The sequence below is a fragment of the Mus pahari genome, chromosome 1, assembly GCF_900095145.1.
Source record: "Mus pahari chromosome 1, PAHARI_EIJ_v1.1, whole genome shotgun sequence".
In the NCBI taxonomy this organism is placed as follows: domain Eukaryota; kingdom Metazoa; phylum Chordata; class Mammalia; order Rodentia; family Muridae; genus Mus; species Mus pahari.
In genome coordinates, this window is record NC_034590.1 from 69,063,111 (window position 1) to 69,079,523 (window position 16,413).

The 16,413-nt window shown below is 36.8% G+C and overlaps 1 protein-coding gene across 1 annotated transcript in view; it reads right to left on the reverse strand.

Annotated features, from left to right (window-relative positions):
- Positions 1 to 16,413, reverse strand: part of Acer3 (alkaline ceramidase 3) — an 81,975-nt gene that overhangs the window by 36,335 nt on the left and 29,227 nt on the right. Inside the window, exons 2-5 of the mRNA XM_021212938.2 lie at positions 9,930 to 10,040; positions 5,732 to 5,784; positions 3,561 to 3,613; positions 1,678 to 1,759 (exon numbers count right to left, since the gene is read on the reverse strand). Of these exons, the coding sequence (XP_021068597.1) occupies positions 1,678 to 1,759; positions 3,561 to 3,613; positions 5,732 to 5,784; positions 9,930 to 10,040 (299 nt within the window). The remainder of the gene's footprint in view (positions 1 to 1,677; positions 1,760 to 3,560; positions 3,614 to 5,731; positions 5,785 to 9,929; positions 10,041 to 16,413) is intronic.

Sequence of the window (16,413 nt, forward strand, 5' to 3'; positions counted from 1 at the left end):
AGAAGAAGAAGAAGAAGAAGAAGAAGAAGAAGAAGAAGAAGAAGAAGAAGAAGAAGAAGAAGAAGAAGAAGAAGAAGAAGACGACGACGACTAAAAGTGCTTTACTACACATACTGTTGTCCAGAGACCTGAAAAACTCTTGTTCGTCAGTCAAAATCTAACTTAAGAAACCCTCTTTGAATCTTGCCCTGACCTTCTCAAACAGTATTTTCTGTTTGTTTGTTTCTGTTTTTGCTTCCTTAGATACAGTCTTTGATGTAGCCCAGGATAGCCTCAAGTAATCATGCCTTGTTCAAGCAGTAATCCTTGTTTTTTTTTCTAAGTTCTAGGCTCAGACCAGAACATGATGTAGCCCAAGCTGTCCTCAAGCCCATGTGTTATCCTCACCAAGCAGTCCTTTTTTTTTTTTTTTTTTTTTTTTTTTAAATTAAAACTCGGAGAGAAGTGAGGGTATGCTGAGACAAGGTCACACAGCTGAAGCTGGTGTAAAACACACTATGTAGCTCAGGTTGATCCTCCTGCCTTAGCCTCCACATACTGGGATAGCAAGCATATATCATCCATCATCTTGGCTTTAAGAGTAAATTAAAATTTAAAACAATTCACTTTTACTATGTTTTAATTTGTGTGTGGGCATGCACACACACGTACACACATGAACGAACAGCCTGCACATGAGTGTAGGTGCCATGAAGGCAACAGATCCATCAAAAGTTAGAGTTAGAAGGTTTGTGAGCCACCTGATGGGGGAACCAAATTGGAGTCTTTTTTAAGAGGGGTATGCACTTGACTACTGAGTCATTCCTTTAGTCCCCAAATTAATTAGTAAAAATTGTTCATAAAGACAAAAATTGCACATATGTATGATATGCTAAATGCACTCATGTGGTCTTAATTGATCCTCTTTTTGCACATATATCACCATATGACAGGTTCTGACCTTTACTCGTACAGTCACTATCTTTTGATGCAATTCTCTGCCACATTTAACTTCCCTAGTAGAATGAATTCTTTCATAGACAGCAACTGCTTCTTAGTTACTTTTGTATTTCTAGTACATGATATAGATTTCCAACAAATGTTCCAATTAATATTTTCTTAGTTCAAGGTTAACAATGAAAACAGTCTCATTTAGGACCATTGTGGAAAACCTCATTTCTTGTTTTTAGTAAGTTCATCCTTAAGAAAAGCATTTTGTTTTTTACTATTGCTACTAACAATATTTACTTTTCAACCTTTTCTTCATTAAAAAAAAATTAAAATCTATTTTGGGGGCTGGAGATGAGAGATGGCTCACTAAGAACATCTGCCATTCTTGCAAAGGATCCAGATTCAGTTCCCAGCATCCACATGGTGGTTCACAATCCTCTGAAACTCCAGGTCTGGGAAATGCCTTCTAACCTTTGGAGGCACTAGTCACACAGACGGTGCACATACATATAGACAAAACACTCAAACAAACAAACAAAAAAAATGACTAAACCTAAAATAAACTTTTAAAAGATTTTTCAATTAAAAGTAATTTTTGAAAAGGAAATAAACATTCAAAGTCTAAAAATAAGACATTCCAATTGAATAAAAATATTTCAGTTTGACTAGCTCGACATAAACACTGGAAACTTAACTATTCCAATCTCCTACATGGCACACCTCACTAGAGATTAAAGTATAACTTACCATGGTTACTGTTAAACTGAATAGAAATAGGGTAAAAAGAAGATGGTAGTTTATGGAACTCTTTGTCTTGAAACACTCAAACCTTTAAAATAAGAGAGAAAGAAAATTACTTTATAATGTACAGCCAGGAACAAACTGAATGCTGCTTACATCTTACCCACATGCCTTTATGATTTAGAAGTACTCAAGACTTCTGCCCTTCCACCCTCCATGTTAGAAACTCTAAATGTCAAGCAGTAGTGATGCATGCCTTCAGTCCCAGAGCCCAGGAGCCAGAGGCAGGTGGATCTCTGTGAGTTCAAGGGCAGCCTGGCCTACAGAGTGAATACCAGAACAGCCAAAGATACACAGAAAAACCCTATCTTAAAAAAAAAAAAAAAACAGAAAGAAGGAAGAAATGAAAGAAAGGGGAAAGAGAAGGAAAGGAAAAGGGAAAGGAAAAGGAAAAGGGAAAGGGAAAGGGAAAGGGAAAGGGAAAGGGAAAGGGAAAGGGAAAGGGAAAGGGAAAGAGAAAAGAAAAGAAAAGAAAAGAAAAGAAAAGAAAAGAAAAGAAAAGAAAAGAAAAGAAAAGAAAAATACTGAACTGCATACAGATGACAAGAAGCTAATGGGATCAGCAGTAGTCACAAGACTTCAGCAAAGACATGAAAGTCTCCTTCAAATATGGAGTTAAAGAAACAACTAAGTCAGTTAAGTAATGGGAGTCAAATATGGTATCAGAAAGCCTACGTCTGATATCTGGCAGCCAACGTGAATAAACAAGTGAAGAATGAGCAGAAAAATGAACTGGATGAAAAGAAAAATAGAAGACTTAAAGTCATGTGGAGAGAAAGGAATGAAGAAAAGAGAGGCACAAGGACATGCCTTCCCAGGTCTAATGAGGCAAGACTGTACTCCCTCCTATTTGGTTTCATGGGCTGCCCTGTCTGGCTGCAATGGGAGAGGATATGTCTAGCCTCTCAAAGACTTGATGTGCCAGGGTTGAGGGGATACTCAGGGAGGCCCCCACCCACTCAGAGAAGAGAAGGGGGATGAGGGAAAGGATTGTGGGAGGAGGTGACTGGGAGGCGGGCAGTGAGCAGGAGATAAAGTAAATAAATAAAAAATTAAATTAAATTAACATGCAAATTTTAAAAATCAATTTAATTAAAAGAAACTAGTGTTGGCTCAGCAGTTAAGAGTACTCGCTGCAAGCCCGGCGTGGAGGTGCACGCCTTTAATCCCAGGACTCGGGAGGCAGAGGCAGGTGGATTTCTGAGTTTGAGGCCAGCCTGGTCTACAAAGTGAGTTCCAGGACAGCCAGGACTATACAGAGAAACCCTGTCTCGAAAAACAAAAACAAAAACAAAAACAAAAACAAAAACAAAAACAAAACAAAAAAAAAAAGAGTACTTGCTGCTCTTGCAGAAAACCTGGCTTCAGTTCCTAAAACATCCATGGTAGCTCACAACCCTCTGTAATTCGTTTCAGGGGATTTAATACCCTCTCCTGCCCTTCTCATACAAGGCATGCATATATTGCACAGACATACATGCAAACAAAGTGCTCTAACATTAAAAAATAAAAATAAACAATCTTCTTTTAAAAAGTAATAACTAAAAAAGAAACCATTCATACTACAGTACAGAGATACTACCCTCAAACTTTATGGAACAATTTTATGGCACAACTTGAACATTCTTAAATGTTTATGTAAGTTAAGTTAAAATACTATCTAAACTGACATTAGGACTTTGAAATCATAGTTGTTAATATAAAACCTTATTGCAATGTACCAAAAACTAAACTCTTATTAATGTCACATTTTTTAATCTTTTACATTACATAGCCTAGAAATGTAATTGGACCAAAAACCACACTGAAGTTTAAATGTAAGTACTCACATGCAGTATACAAATATGCAGCAACTGTAAATCATAGGGAGCTCATCCAACAGCTACACAAAGCAGAGAAACAAAGATGTGAATATAGAACAGCTACAATTATGGAAGTTAAAATAAAACTTCATGATTATGATCATCTCTGAAGCTAAGGAAGGGCCACAGATGTACAGTGCACTGTGTAGCATGCCCAGGCCCTGGTTTCAACTCCTAGTTGTTCCCCCTAAAATTATTAATTCTTATTTAATTTCTTTTACTAATTATTTACTATATTCATCACCACCAAATTCACTTGTAGAGTTGTTGTTTTAAACCATCAGAGTTATCTATCCATCCTTCTAAGGCACACATCTAAGTGGCACAGCTGACTGACTTTTCCCAAAGAGCAATCAGAGTCCAGGACAATGAAATCAGAAACGGTTGTAATGTGCAGATTTGAGAAACATTGAGGAAGTAAAATAAACAGAGAAAGGTGAAGAAAAAGAAACTACAAAGAATAGATCAAGTTTCTTGCTTAACATTTCAGGATATATTAAGTACAGTTTAATGAGATTAAGGGAACAGAGAAAATGACAAGAACAATTTTCAGCATCTGAGCTTAAAGTACCTGACATAGACAGTATGTAAAAATGTCAATCAAGTAATGAGAAGGGCAAATCTGTAGCTCAGGAGAAAGGTATGAACTCCAGATATGTGTGGCTTACTTAAAAGGACTACATTTATGGAAGTATAAATATGCATTCATTGGTGTGCACATGCATGTGAAGGCAAGGAATGTTTTCCTGAGACCCCCCCCCCCCNCCATCTTGTTTCTTAAAACAGAGTCGCTCACTGATCTGGAGCTTGCAATTAGGGTGAACTGGCTAGCAGCCATAAAGCACCAAGACTACAAGCATATACTACCACTCTCGGCACTTGTATGTGGATTCTGGGAATCAAACTCAGATTCTCATACTTGCATGGCAAGCACTTAACTGAGTTATCATACATCTCATTTATTTTTGTTTTTTATTTTTAGAAGAAAGAGGGGTATTGTTGGGCATGTATACACCCTGCACATGTGTGGAGTTAGAGGACAAAGTATGGAAGTTGATTCTCTCCTTCTCCCACTGGGATCGTAAGGATCATACTCAGGTTTGGACTTGAAAGCAGGCACCTTTCCTTATTGCATTATCTCACTAAGCTTCACCTTATTGCAAAAGGGTGTTGGATTCCCTGGAACTGGAGTTATAGATAGTTGTGAGGTGCCACATGGATGATACTGGGAACCAAACTTGGGTTTTCTGTACTTGATATACAAAATAATCAGTTTTGAGTTTTAGTAGTCAGGACTTCACAGAGAAACCCTGTCTCAAAAAACCAAAATAATAATAATAAAATGTTTTGCTGACGTTGTTATACCTGCACACCATTTTACCTTACTCCTACTTGCCCTCATCATTCATCTGTTGGCTTTTCCTCCCAGCAATCAGTCCCTCTTCTTTCAAGTCATCCATTTTAAAATTTGAGTAATACAAATACAAAAGTCTCATTTCAAAACTGTAACTAAGAAAGTTAAGCCCAGCGAAAGATCCGAGCTCTGGAGTGATGGTGTGTGTCTATAAAGATAGTCCTGAGGATGCAGCTGGTCAAGTGTTTGCCTAGAATGTGCAATGCCTGTCTTCATATCACAAACAGCAAAGACAAAGATGAGTCTGGAAAAGGTCAGATCACAAACCTTAGCTCAAATTTGTGAGTTTAAAATATGGGCAGAATTAAAGGGTTAGTGATGATAAGTCAAAAGGAATGACTAGATATATAACCACTGTGAAGCAAAGATAAAAACTAAACGGGTACCCCACTCAAATGGACACCACTAATACATGAAAGACTGCAGGCACCGCACCTAAGAATAAAATGTTTTTGTGAACTGCTTACAACTTTTTAGGACACCTCCATGCAACTGCTTTCTTTAATGCTGTTCTAAAATTACATATGTCTGCATGGAGTTGGCAGACATACATAGAAAGCCATACTACTTTTTTATATGGTCAATTTGAGTCCTTTGACTCAAGTGAAAGACTTCAAAGATGTCAAGTCCCTGCTTTTATTATCCTTTAGTTATGTGTTCTTTTCTTGAATTGAAAGTGTCTCTAAACTGAGAAAAAGAATCGCTTACTTTTGCCATTACTCACCTGCATTTCATATTTCAGAGTCATGTGGAAACACCAGGATCCCATTCCTACCACTGAAATTAAGACAAATAAATAAAAAGATTCACAAGAAATTCTTTGGGGGCCAGAGTAACTTCAGAAGACACTAGGAAGTAGGAAGTTTATTAAGGTCCTGTGACAAGATACAGCTGATGCTGAGTTATTGCTATGACTGAAGATTTTGGCATAGAAGAAAACAAGACAGTATAATATTTCTAAAATTCTTTCTATAAAGTATTGAATGCTCAAGATAAGCTTTAATGTGCATAGTTGGTCAGCTTCTTTTAGCACTCTCTTGTATTTCTCTGATCCATAAAACCTAGCAATGTAATTTAAAAAGTCACAATATCATCATATATACAAAACTACTGTAAAGACACCTAAATTCAATTCTCTTAAGAACTTGTACTGGCTGGTTTTGTGTGTCAACTTGACACAAACTGCACTTATCACAGAGAAAGGAGCTTCAGTTGAGGAAATGCCTCCATGAGATCCAGCTGTAAGGCATTTTCTCAATTAGTGATCAAGCGGGAGGGCCCATTGTGGGTGGTGCCATCCCTGGGCTGGTAGTCTTGGGTTCTGTAAGAAAGCAAGCTGAGCAAGCCAGGGGAAGCAAGACAGTAAATAACATCCCTCCATGGCCTCTGCATCAGCTCCTGCTTCCTGACCTGCTTGAGTTCCAGTCCCAACTTCCTTTGGTGATGAACAGCAATGTGAAAGTGTAAGCCGAATAAACCCTTTCCTCCTCAACTTGCCTCTTGGTCATGATGTTTGTGCAGGAATAAAAACCCTAAGACAAAACTTTTCTGGAGATACTACCACCCTTGAGTGTACTTCAGTCTCTATGTGTAAATACTTAATTATTTTTGTTTCGTTGTGACACATTCTATAATTATTTCCATGACAGTCAAGGATCCAAGGCAACATCTCAGACACTGGTGGCTGTGTCTCTTATTGCCACAATAAATAGTTCTATGTATTGAAGTTTTATGCTATGCCAAGTATGCTGACCACTATATATGCTCTAGTTCCTTTCATCTTTATAGAACCATTATCACTTACCATCTGGCTTTCACGTAATTTATTGGCAACAAAGAATTATACATGGCATTCAGCTATTAAGTAATTCTAACTCAGGTTCCTTTATGAAATACTTTATATACAACTTACATATCTAGGAAACAACTACAGAGATATGTACAAAAAGGCATAAAGATATTTTCAATTTTCTGGCCAAAAAGTGGGCTTCGTGAGCATGGCTAATAAAATTTTGCAGCTAAGTATGGCTTTCATAATAAATACTGTATCAATCCATACATTCCACTCCATGCTAATTGAAAGGAGAAAAAACCACCCCTCCCGTTTGTGCTAGTGCTAGGGATTAGTGTTAGAGCCACGTTCACAGTAAGCAAATGCTCTACTAGTAAGCATCCCAAGCAAAGACAAACGGTAGACTGAGACAGAGTCTAAATTGTACAGATTGATCTCAAACTCACTATGTATCTAAGCAACCCTCCCAAGGGGCAGGGATTGCATAGATGTCCCATTACACCTGCTAGGTGTGTAGTTCAATTTGTCTACTTTTCCTTACATCTGAATTTAAATCACAGAAAGTCATTTCAAAATGCTAGACATAGATTCACACATTTTCTTTCAGAATTTTTAATATTTTACTTTTAAAACTTATACTTCTGATTTATTTAAATTTTATTTTTGTGTATGGTGTAAAGTATATAGTCAATTATTTTCTCTGGCATTTCATTTATGAAAATATTTTGCCTTTGGTCCAATGACTACAGATGGCATCATTTCTAGTATTTGGTACGCTGTATGTGTCCAGGAATTGTATACTTCTATTTTACCTCATTTGTTAGCACATAACTATTCATAATAGTTCCTTATGATTCTTTTGTATACTGTATCAGTTGTAATTAATCATCTTCATTTCACTGATCAAATGTATTTTTCTCTTTATTTTTGCTCTAATATTTATTATTTCCTTCCTTCTAGTACTTTTAAGGTCATTTTACCTTTTTTTTTTTTTTTAATTTCATGAGCAACATGAGGGTTACTTGATATAAACGTCCTTTTATAAACTGCTCTTGTTATTTCCTACAGGTTTTCATATGTTATATTTCTACTTGTTTTTTCATTCTATTTATTCAGTAGTATACCTTAGTTTCTACATATCTGTAGAGTTGCTAACATTTTCTGTTATTTATTTGTAATTTTACACTTAAATTATTTCAATTGTTGAGATTTGTTCTGTGAGCCAACATATGATTTGTCCTGGAAAACATTCCATGAGCTATCAAGATACTTATGTATTCTGTAGCAGCTGGGTGTAATGTTCTGCAAATGTCTTAATTGTATTTGGTCTATAGTATAATTTAAATCTGCTGAAGTTGTTGATTTTGCCTGGATAGTCTGACCACTGCTAAACGTAGGATGTTGACAACTTCTTCTATTATTACATTACAGTCTGTCACTTTCTTTATATTTGGCTCTCTGTTGTTTGGTACAGAAATATATTTACAATCATTGAATTAATCTGTTATTATTATGTAATGTCCATATTTGTCTCTTTTACAATTTTTCCAGCAAGTATTTTATCTGACATCAATGTAGCTACTGCTTTTTACTATTTCCATAGAATATCTCATTTGGAGGCAATATATAATTACAAGTATCATTTTTTTAATCATCCAGCTATTCTGTGCTTTTTAATTAGAGAGGTTAATCTATTTGCATTCAAGGTAATTACTGATAAGTAAAGACTTGTTACTATATTCTAGGCTTTTTAGTTGTTTGTGTATACTTCTTCCTTCTATTGCTCTTTTCTTTGTGGTAGTGACTTTTCTCTAGTGTTTTCTGATTCCATGTATTTTCTTTCCTTTTTTTCTTTTTTCTTTTTCTTTCTTTCTTTTTTTTTTTTTTTGCTTTGTAGTTATTACAAAACTTACCAAGAATGTTTTATAATAGGTTATGCTAAGCAGATTAAAAACTCATTTGATCACATAGAAGAAGCAAAAAAAAAAACCTTCATATTTTAACTTTTCTTAAATTTTAATGTCTGATGCCACAAACTTATATATTTCTTATCCACATCATTAGTTATCATTACTTTAGTAGCTTTGTCTTTTATCTTTCATAGTAAAGATGTAATTAACTTATTTAATTATGAATTGTATAACGTCATACATTTAAGTTACTCATTGATGTCCTTTCTATTGGTTAAAAAGACTCCTTTAGCATTTCTAGTGAGGCAGGCTTGACTGTGAGTGTACACTCTCAAAACAATCCTCTTAGGTCTCACAGTACACTAAACTTGCTTAGCATGCTATTGAATCCTGAGGTTCTCACAGATACTCTTGTCCATGGATAGATGTTATGTGAGATCTCTCATTACACTACACCATTTATGGACATTATCTCTCATATGCCACACCTTTTGGTGTATATTTCTTCATTTGAGACTGTTTGCTTAAGTTAGAAGGTTAAATTATAACATCTACTTTTAAATTAATTGAGGGAAGAATTTTCATTGATGTAATTTTTATACCTTGTTTTTCTGACAAGAATATTATATAATTTTTTTTTGAAACTGAGTTTTGCCTATGCATACCATGATGGTTCCAAACTCTTGATCTTTCTGCCTCAGTCTCTAAAGTACAGGGACTGTAAGCATATACCATCATATTCAGTCACTATACACTATTTGAGAGGTATCAGATATATACAGTGTAAACATAAGAGTGTGTAAGAAAATTATAAGATGTAATTTAAAATAGAGTTTAACTCAGGGTGAGAAGCTAGACTGAGAAGGAAAAAAGGCAGAAATACAAAGAAAACTTCTATTTTATCTGCAGTGGCACATTTCCTTTAAAAAGAAAAAAAATTAATATCTTAAACAAATAAGAGAAAATCCTGATCTGGCAAAGTTGGGTAGAAAAACATGTGTTTATTTTATTACCTCTATTCTGTACAGTTATAGTCTGAACTTTTTCAAAAAAGTTATTCAAAAGTACAGTTCAAGTCACTGTCAAGGTCTGTGAAGTTTCAACTTTAATGTTTCAAAGTGTGTTCAAGTTGTATATCAAGTAATTGCTTTTAGAAGTAAATGAGAATAAGCATCGAGTGCATACTGCATATCCTTTTTCAGATGAAGCAGTGTACATACCTGTGAGTGCTAAGTAAGCAGCAATGTATCGTTTCTCCAGTCTATCTCTAATGCCTTGAATTGCACCAAAAATTGGAGGTATGATCATAATCAGGTTACTCACTGTATTCCCTACAGGAGAAAAAACAGGAAGATATTTAGATTAACCAGTAACACTTAACACTCATTCGGTCTTTAGCAATAGTTAAATAAGAAACTCCTTTTTTGTTGGGGGTGGGGGTTCGAGACAAGGTTTCTCTGTGCAGCCATGGCTGTCTTGGAACACACTCTACTGTAGACCAGGCTGGCCTTGAACTCAGAAATCCGCCTGCCTCTGCCTCCCAAGTGCTGGGATTAAAGGCGTGCACCACCACGCCTGGCAAGAAATTCCTTGGAAAGACTGTGATAGATATCAAAATACTACAAAAAGGTCTTAATTCAATAAAAATTTCTCCAAATAATCAAATAAAATAAAGATACATCCTAAAAAATGAAACTAAGAATGTTTTAGAGTATATCAACTTAAGAGAAAAATCTAGATTCTAAAAGCAAGAGTCCCAGAAAAAACTCAGAGGTAAAACAGTAAGCTAGCTGAAGATGGAAGTCTATACCAATGTTGCACAAAGTGTGATTCTCTGCAAGTGAATAATAATATAAATACTGACATTATAATATAATATAGTATAATATAATATAGCATACTATAATTAATGATAATATAAATAACTCATAATTTTGACTGTGCAATTGAAAAGCAATCAACTGAATGTCTACATTTTATGCATTTTTGTAATATTTCATTTTTCTGGTAATGTTCTTAGTTTACAAGATACAAGACAGTGGATTTTTAAAATTTAATTTTTCTGTAATGTAATGGATCTTATAGGACTTGTTTTCATCTTTAAAAACACAAAGCTCTGAGGAACAGCAGAAAAGCTCAGCAGGCAAAGGTGTGTCGCCAAGTCTGATGACCTAATTTTAATCCCTGGGGTCCAAATATATGGTGGAATAATCAATTCCTTCACATTGTTTTCAGATTTCCACATGTGTTCTGGAATGCATATACATGTGCACACATGTAAACAAATAAAACATTCAGGCCCTAAGAAAAAGTGTTAAACTGAACCAATCGATTTTAGGTTGCCGGACCAAGGGCATGCTGTTTTGGGAGAGAGGCTCTGTATTTGTGTTAACAGGAAAGGAGAAAAGGCTTTGGAGCGCTACCACAGTAATATGGATCAGGTAATATGCAGGGGAAGAGCCCTTGAAGATCTTGGCTACAGACAGGAAAGAAAAATTCAAGAAGACCAAACAGGACAGGTAACATGATTTGCTGATACCCCCACATGGTAACAGCCCTGAAACTGGCTTAGACATAAAAATGTCTCTAGCCAAAACTTCAGCTAAAATTAGTCAATAACTCTTGTTGATTATGATATGCTTAAAAATCATCATGCCATCCTTCACATGGCATGAATGAAGATTTATTACAACTGGTTATTGATCAAACTATTGATCAAACTTTCACCTGTTCAAACAAAGAGCAAAATTTTATCCTTAACTGATCTGTGCACCTTGTACAATCCATATTTTAATATTCCATAAATATCTTTATAGAACTAAAAATTTGGTTGTAAGATTCATATATTGCCCAGAGAGTTTGGAAGAGGGCATCAGATCCTCTGGACCTGGAGTTACAGATGATTGTGAGCCAAGATGTGGGTTCTGTGAACTGAAGCTATGTCCTGTGCAAGAGCAGCAAGTCTTCTTAGCCACTGAACCATCTCTCCAGTCACAGAGAAAAAACTGAAGTGAAAATGGCCAGTTCAACAAATATTTCAAATAGCCAATTCAAAAATATGCACCAAGTGGTTTTTCTGAATTTAACATATAGGTTGTCCATTAAGAACACACACACACACACACACACACACACAACTGCAAGATGATGCCCACCCATGTGTTTTTAGAAAGCCCTTAAACAATGAAAATAAAAAGCCAAGGACCAAAGTAACCAATATTCAGTGTCTTGTTACTTTATGTGTCCTGCAACAACAAATGTTGGCATATTGTTCTGAAGAAGAAAAAGGCGCTAAGAAATATGGAAGAGGCTGCAGAATGATGTGGTGCTCATATATAAATGCTGGCAAAATACTCACATACATAAAAAAATAAAAATTTGAGAAAGTATTTTCCAAATGTTATGGCTATTCACAAAGCAGACTAGTAAAGACTGGGAAATGACAAAAGTGCTCTTATTTGATTGAACAAAACCACTAGATGAGACCTTGAGAGGACAGACGAAAACGGTGACTTGGAGGGGTGTTATTTCAGCTATGTGCATAGTTGAGAATACCACAGAATCTAAAAACAGCAGAGGAATTCACCTCAGTATTTCCATCATAGAAGGATAAAGATGAGGACCACTCATGAAAATGAAACTGGGAAGGTAGATGTCTTCCGATGAAGTCAGATTCTCTGGATTCAATGGATGCACCAAGTGCACCACAGAGTGACTGCATTCCGAACTCTATTCTACAATGTCTTTTGGAAATCCTAAAGAAGAAGTATGGTGCTACAAGATTTTAGGACTGTGAGTTAAAAAAAAAAATAGCACACCTTGGGAAATTTTAACATACCAAAACAGAGCAAATATCATAGAAGCTATCTATGGTATAGGAAACAGAACATTCATGAAAAAGAACAAAACCAACAATTTCATCTCTTTGTATTTTACATTCTTAACAAAAACTAGAGTACTTGACAACACCAGATAAATGTTTTCTGGATTCTGGGAAGAAATAGTTTTTAACTGCAAATACCAACTTTGTATATAACATAGAAATCTACACTTTGCCCTTGAGGACACAGGGACAAATCTTTGCTTTTGCTTAAATTTACTACTCTTAAACAAAACATGCCGGGCATGGTGGCGCACGCCTTTAATCCCAGCACTCGAGAGGCAGAGGCAGGCGGGTTTCTGAGTTCGAGGCCAGCCTGGTCTACAGAGTGAGTTCCAGGACAGCCAGGACTACACAGAGAAACCCTGTCTCAAAAAACCAAAACCAAAACCAAAAACAAAAAAAAACATTTTATAGCCAATTTTCCTACCCCTTGCCACCCTTTAAAAATTCATTATATTTTGATGCAGAATTGAAGTTATATTTTCTTACGTTGATACAGAATTTATATATTGACACAGATTTAAGGTTTTCATTGATATAAATCTTTACAGTGACACAAAATTCAAAATTAATTTTGTTACTCTTAGATAGGAATTGTGCTTGTGCAACTCATTTAAGAATACAAGGCTTAGAGCCAGTCCTTCTAATAGCTGCTATTACAAAATGTTTAGGATGATTAAGGAATGTAAGTTAAAGGTCAGATAGTAAGCTCATTGTAATATTAGATTCTGATTAAATTACAATAAAGTGTTTTCAAATTATTAAAATAGTAAATATCTAAGAGTAGTCAAGATTTAACAGTTCAGATATACTATATATACATTTAGTCTTCAAAAGCATCAGAGATCCACAGAATATGACACTTAAAATCATTTCATTATTAATAGATCTTTCGACTAGGAGATGTGTATGCTCCTGACACTACCCCCTTCCCACTTCAAAGAAGATATGAGCATCATTACCTCTAACTGGAGTTGCTTCAGTTGTGGCAAGCTAGCCACTGGGTAAGAAATAGCCTAATTTCACTCTGCAGACAATTAGACAATTACTGTACAAAAAGGGACACACAGATTCGGGATACTCCACTACTAAGCTCAGTCAAGACAACAGGGTAAGCTAGTCCTTCATAATTTCTGCTTCACTTAAAGTCTGTCAGATGGTTCTGGGCCAGAAGGCTGAAGACAGTCAGGTGTCTCTACAAATTGTGTAAGTTTTGGAAGCTATGTCTTTGTGTTTCCTACATATTCAGGTAATATTTAATTCCTTCTCAGCTCTCTGATGGGGTTGAAGACTAGTCATGGTCTTATAATTGAAATTAAATTGTTTAGCACTGAATATGATCTAGATTTGAAAGAATGGTTTTCAGTTGGCAAGGCAAGTTAAAATCAAACCTAATTGAGGTACAGAATTGTAAACTCTTAAGGTTAGGATATATAATAGAATACTTTATCTAAACTGCCAAATATGATGAACTGGATGTTATAAGTGAATATCATACCTTACAATTTACATAATTGTTATAATTATGTTCAGTATATGTCTGAGAGAAAAGAGCCTTTTTAATTTGACAAAAAGGAGGAAATGTAGTGTTGTGGGAATATTAAAAAGGAATGGCATGTTCCCATGCTACACCCAGCTACTCTCTGCCTCAGCAGGCTGGCTGGCTATGTACCGGCTGGCATGGCTGGCCTGTTCTTATCTCGTGGAGGCTCTCTGACTCAGACCTCCAATATTTCTCCACCCAGGTCACTAAGTTCCCACTGGTGGATCGCTATCATGCTAGCCTCATGTAATGACTGCCCACCTCACAGTTAGCTATAACAATTCCCAGTAAACCTGGTAAAATCAAAACCCTAGAAGCTTATAATTAATTATTCAGGGCCAACTGATAATGGTACAAGCTGCCCACCTATATTAGACAAGTTACCCCAATTATTCTATCCCTATATGATATTATATCTACCTGTGGCTATTTAAAACCATGTGGAATCTAAATCATCCTGTTCATTCTCTATCTTGTTTCTTTCTCCTCCTGTCTCCTTTATCGCTCCCTGTTTCTGGAACTCTTAGCTCTGCCTCCCCTTTCCCTGTCAAAATCACAGGCCTCTGCTACACTAAAATTTAAATTAGTTGGACAGGGAAAATCCTGCCACAGTGTAGTGGGTTTGGCTTAATGTTGCTTGTATTCTAAGGTTAATTTTAGTACCCCAAACTGCTTACATGAGTGTATGCACATAAGATACTGAGGGACCCTTCCCCCAGTTGGTTCTGATTGGTAAATAAAGATGCTAGCAGAAAATGGAAGGGGAGAGCAGACAGAGGTGGGACTTTTAGGATTCCTGGACTTGGGACCCAGAGAGGAGAAAAAGAGGAGAATCCGCCATGCTGGAAGAAGGAGAGGAGAGATGGCATGCCTGAGAAGCGAGAACAGGGAAGCAGAGTTGGCATGTGAAGGAGCCAGGAGAGTGTGGCCCAGTTGGGTAGCCCTCTGGGTCCAAAGCAGCCAGATAGAATAGAGAATTTAGAAAGTGATAACTCAGGATTATCAGTGAGATTAACTTCATGAAGGTTATGAAGTGGCCCAGCCATTGAACTGATTAAGGCATACCAAAATATAAAGTCTATGTGTGTGTGTGTGTGTGTGTGTGTGTGTGTGTGTGTTTCATTTGGGAACACAAACTTTTGGGGCAGGTAGCAGGAACACCCCACCAGGATTTATATATTACAACATAATAAATTTAAATAGAATATATTTATATTATAATATAATAAATATATTTAATATATAATATAATTAATTAAATATATTATAATATAAAAATATTACTACAATTGTGTGACCAGCCTGGACTATGTGAGACCCTGTTTCAAAAATACACACATAGTATAACCATCAGAAATTTCCCTTCTAAGGTGCCAGTAAAAGCCAACAGGGGTGGGTGGGGAGAAGCTATTGGCTACGATGTACTCTGGACTAAACTTCAGGACCTGGGTACTAGAGAAGCCTCCTGCACTTGTAGGAGCTATATGCTACTAATGCCACTTGGACCAAGAAGTTGCCTGGCCAGCACAGCAACACCAAGAAATAAAGGCCCTTCCTCCTGTGTTATATCCCGTGCCCTCCACTGATAAAGTTTAACTTTTACTAGTTGTCAAAGGAACAATTAAAGATAGTATAGAATGAATACTGAATCTGGAACAAAGAATAGGCAATAAATTGATATCTAGCACAGTTAAAATGATTTCATCAATTGTGTTTGATCACAACTATGCCTGGTGAGGGTTATCTAACAATCTCAATAAAAATTGGAGTTTGGGAGTCTCAAGGCCTAAGCTGGAAGGAGAGCCATCTTTGCTCCGGTGCACTGCCGGCCGGCAGAAGGGCCAGCAGAAGCGACACAGCTTCTGGGAAAGATCCCATTTCTGGCTCCAGTAATCCGGTGCTTTCCCGAGGAGAGGTGTCTGCCTGGGAGCAGTCTCCAGGCTTGAACCTGTAGGAGGGTCATCTTTGCGCCGGTGCACTGCTGGGGAGAGGGCGGCCTGCAGAAGACACAGGAGACACAGCTGCTGGGACAGACTCCTTATCTGCCTTCAGTCAGCAGGCACCTTTCCTGCCCGAGGAGGGGTGCCCACCCGGGAGGAGTCTCAAGGCCTGAGCTGGCAGGAGAGCCATCTTTGCTCTGGTTAGCTTAGGCTCCAGTCTGCGCTAGAGAGTGTGTGGACCGAGTGTGTGGACCGCAGAAGCTACACAGCTTTGGGACAGACAGAAGCAACCTAACTTCCAGAACAGACCCTGTTTCAGGCTCCAGAAATTTGGGCAC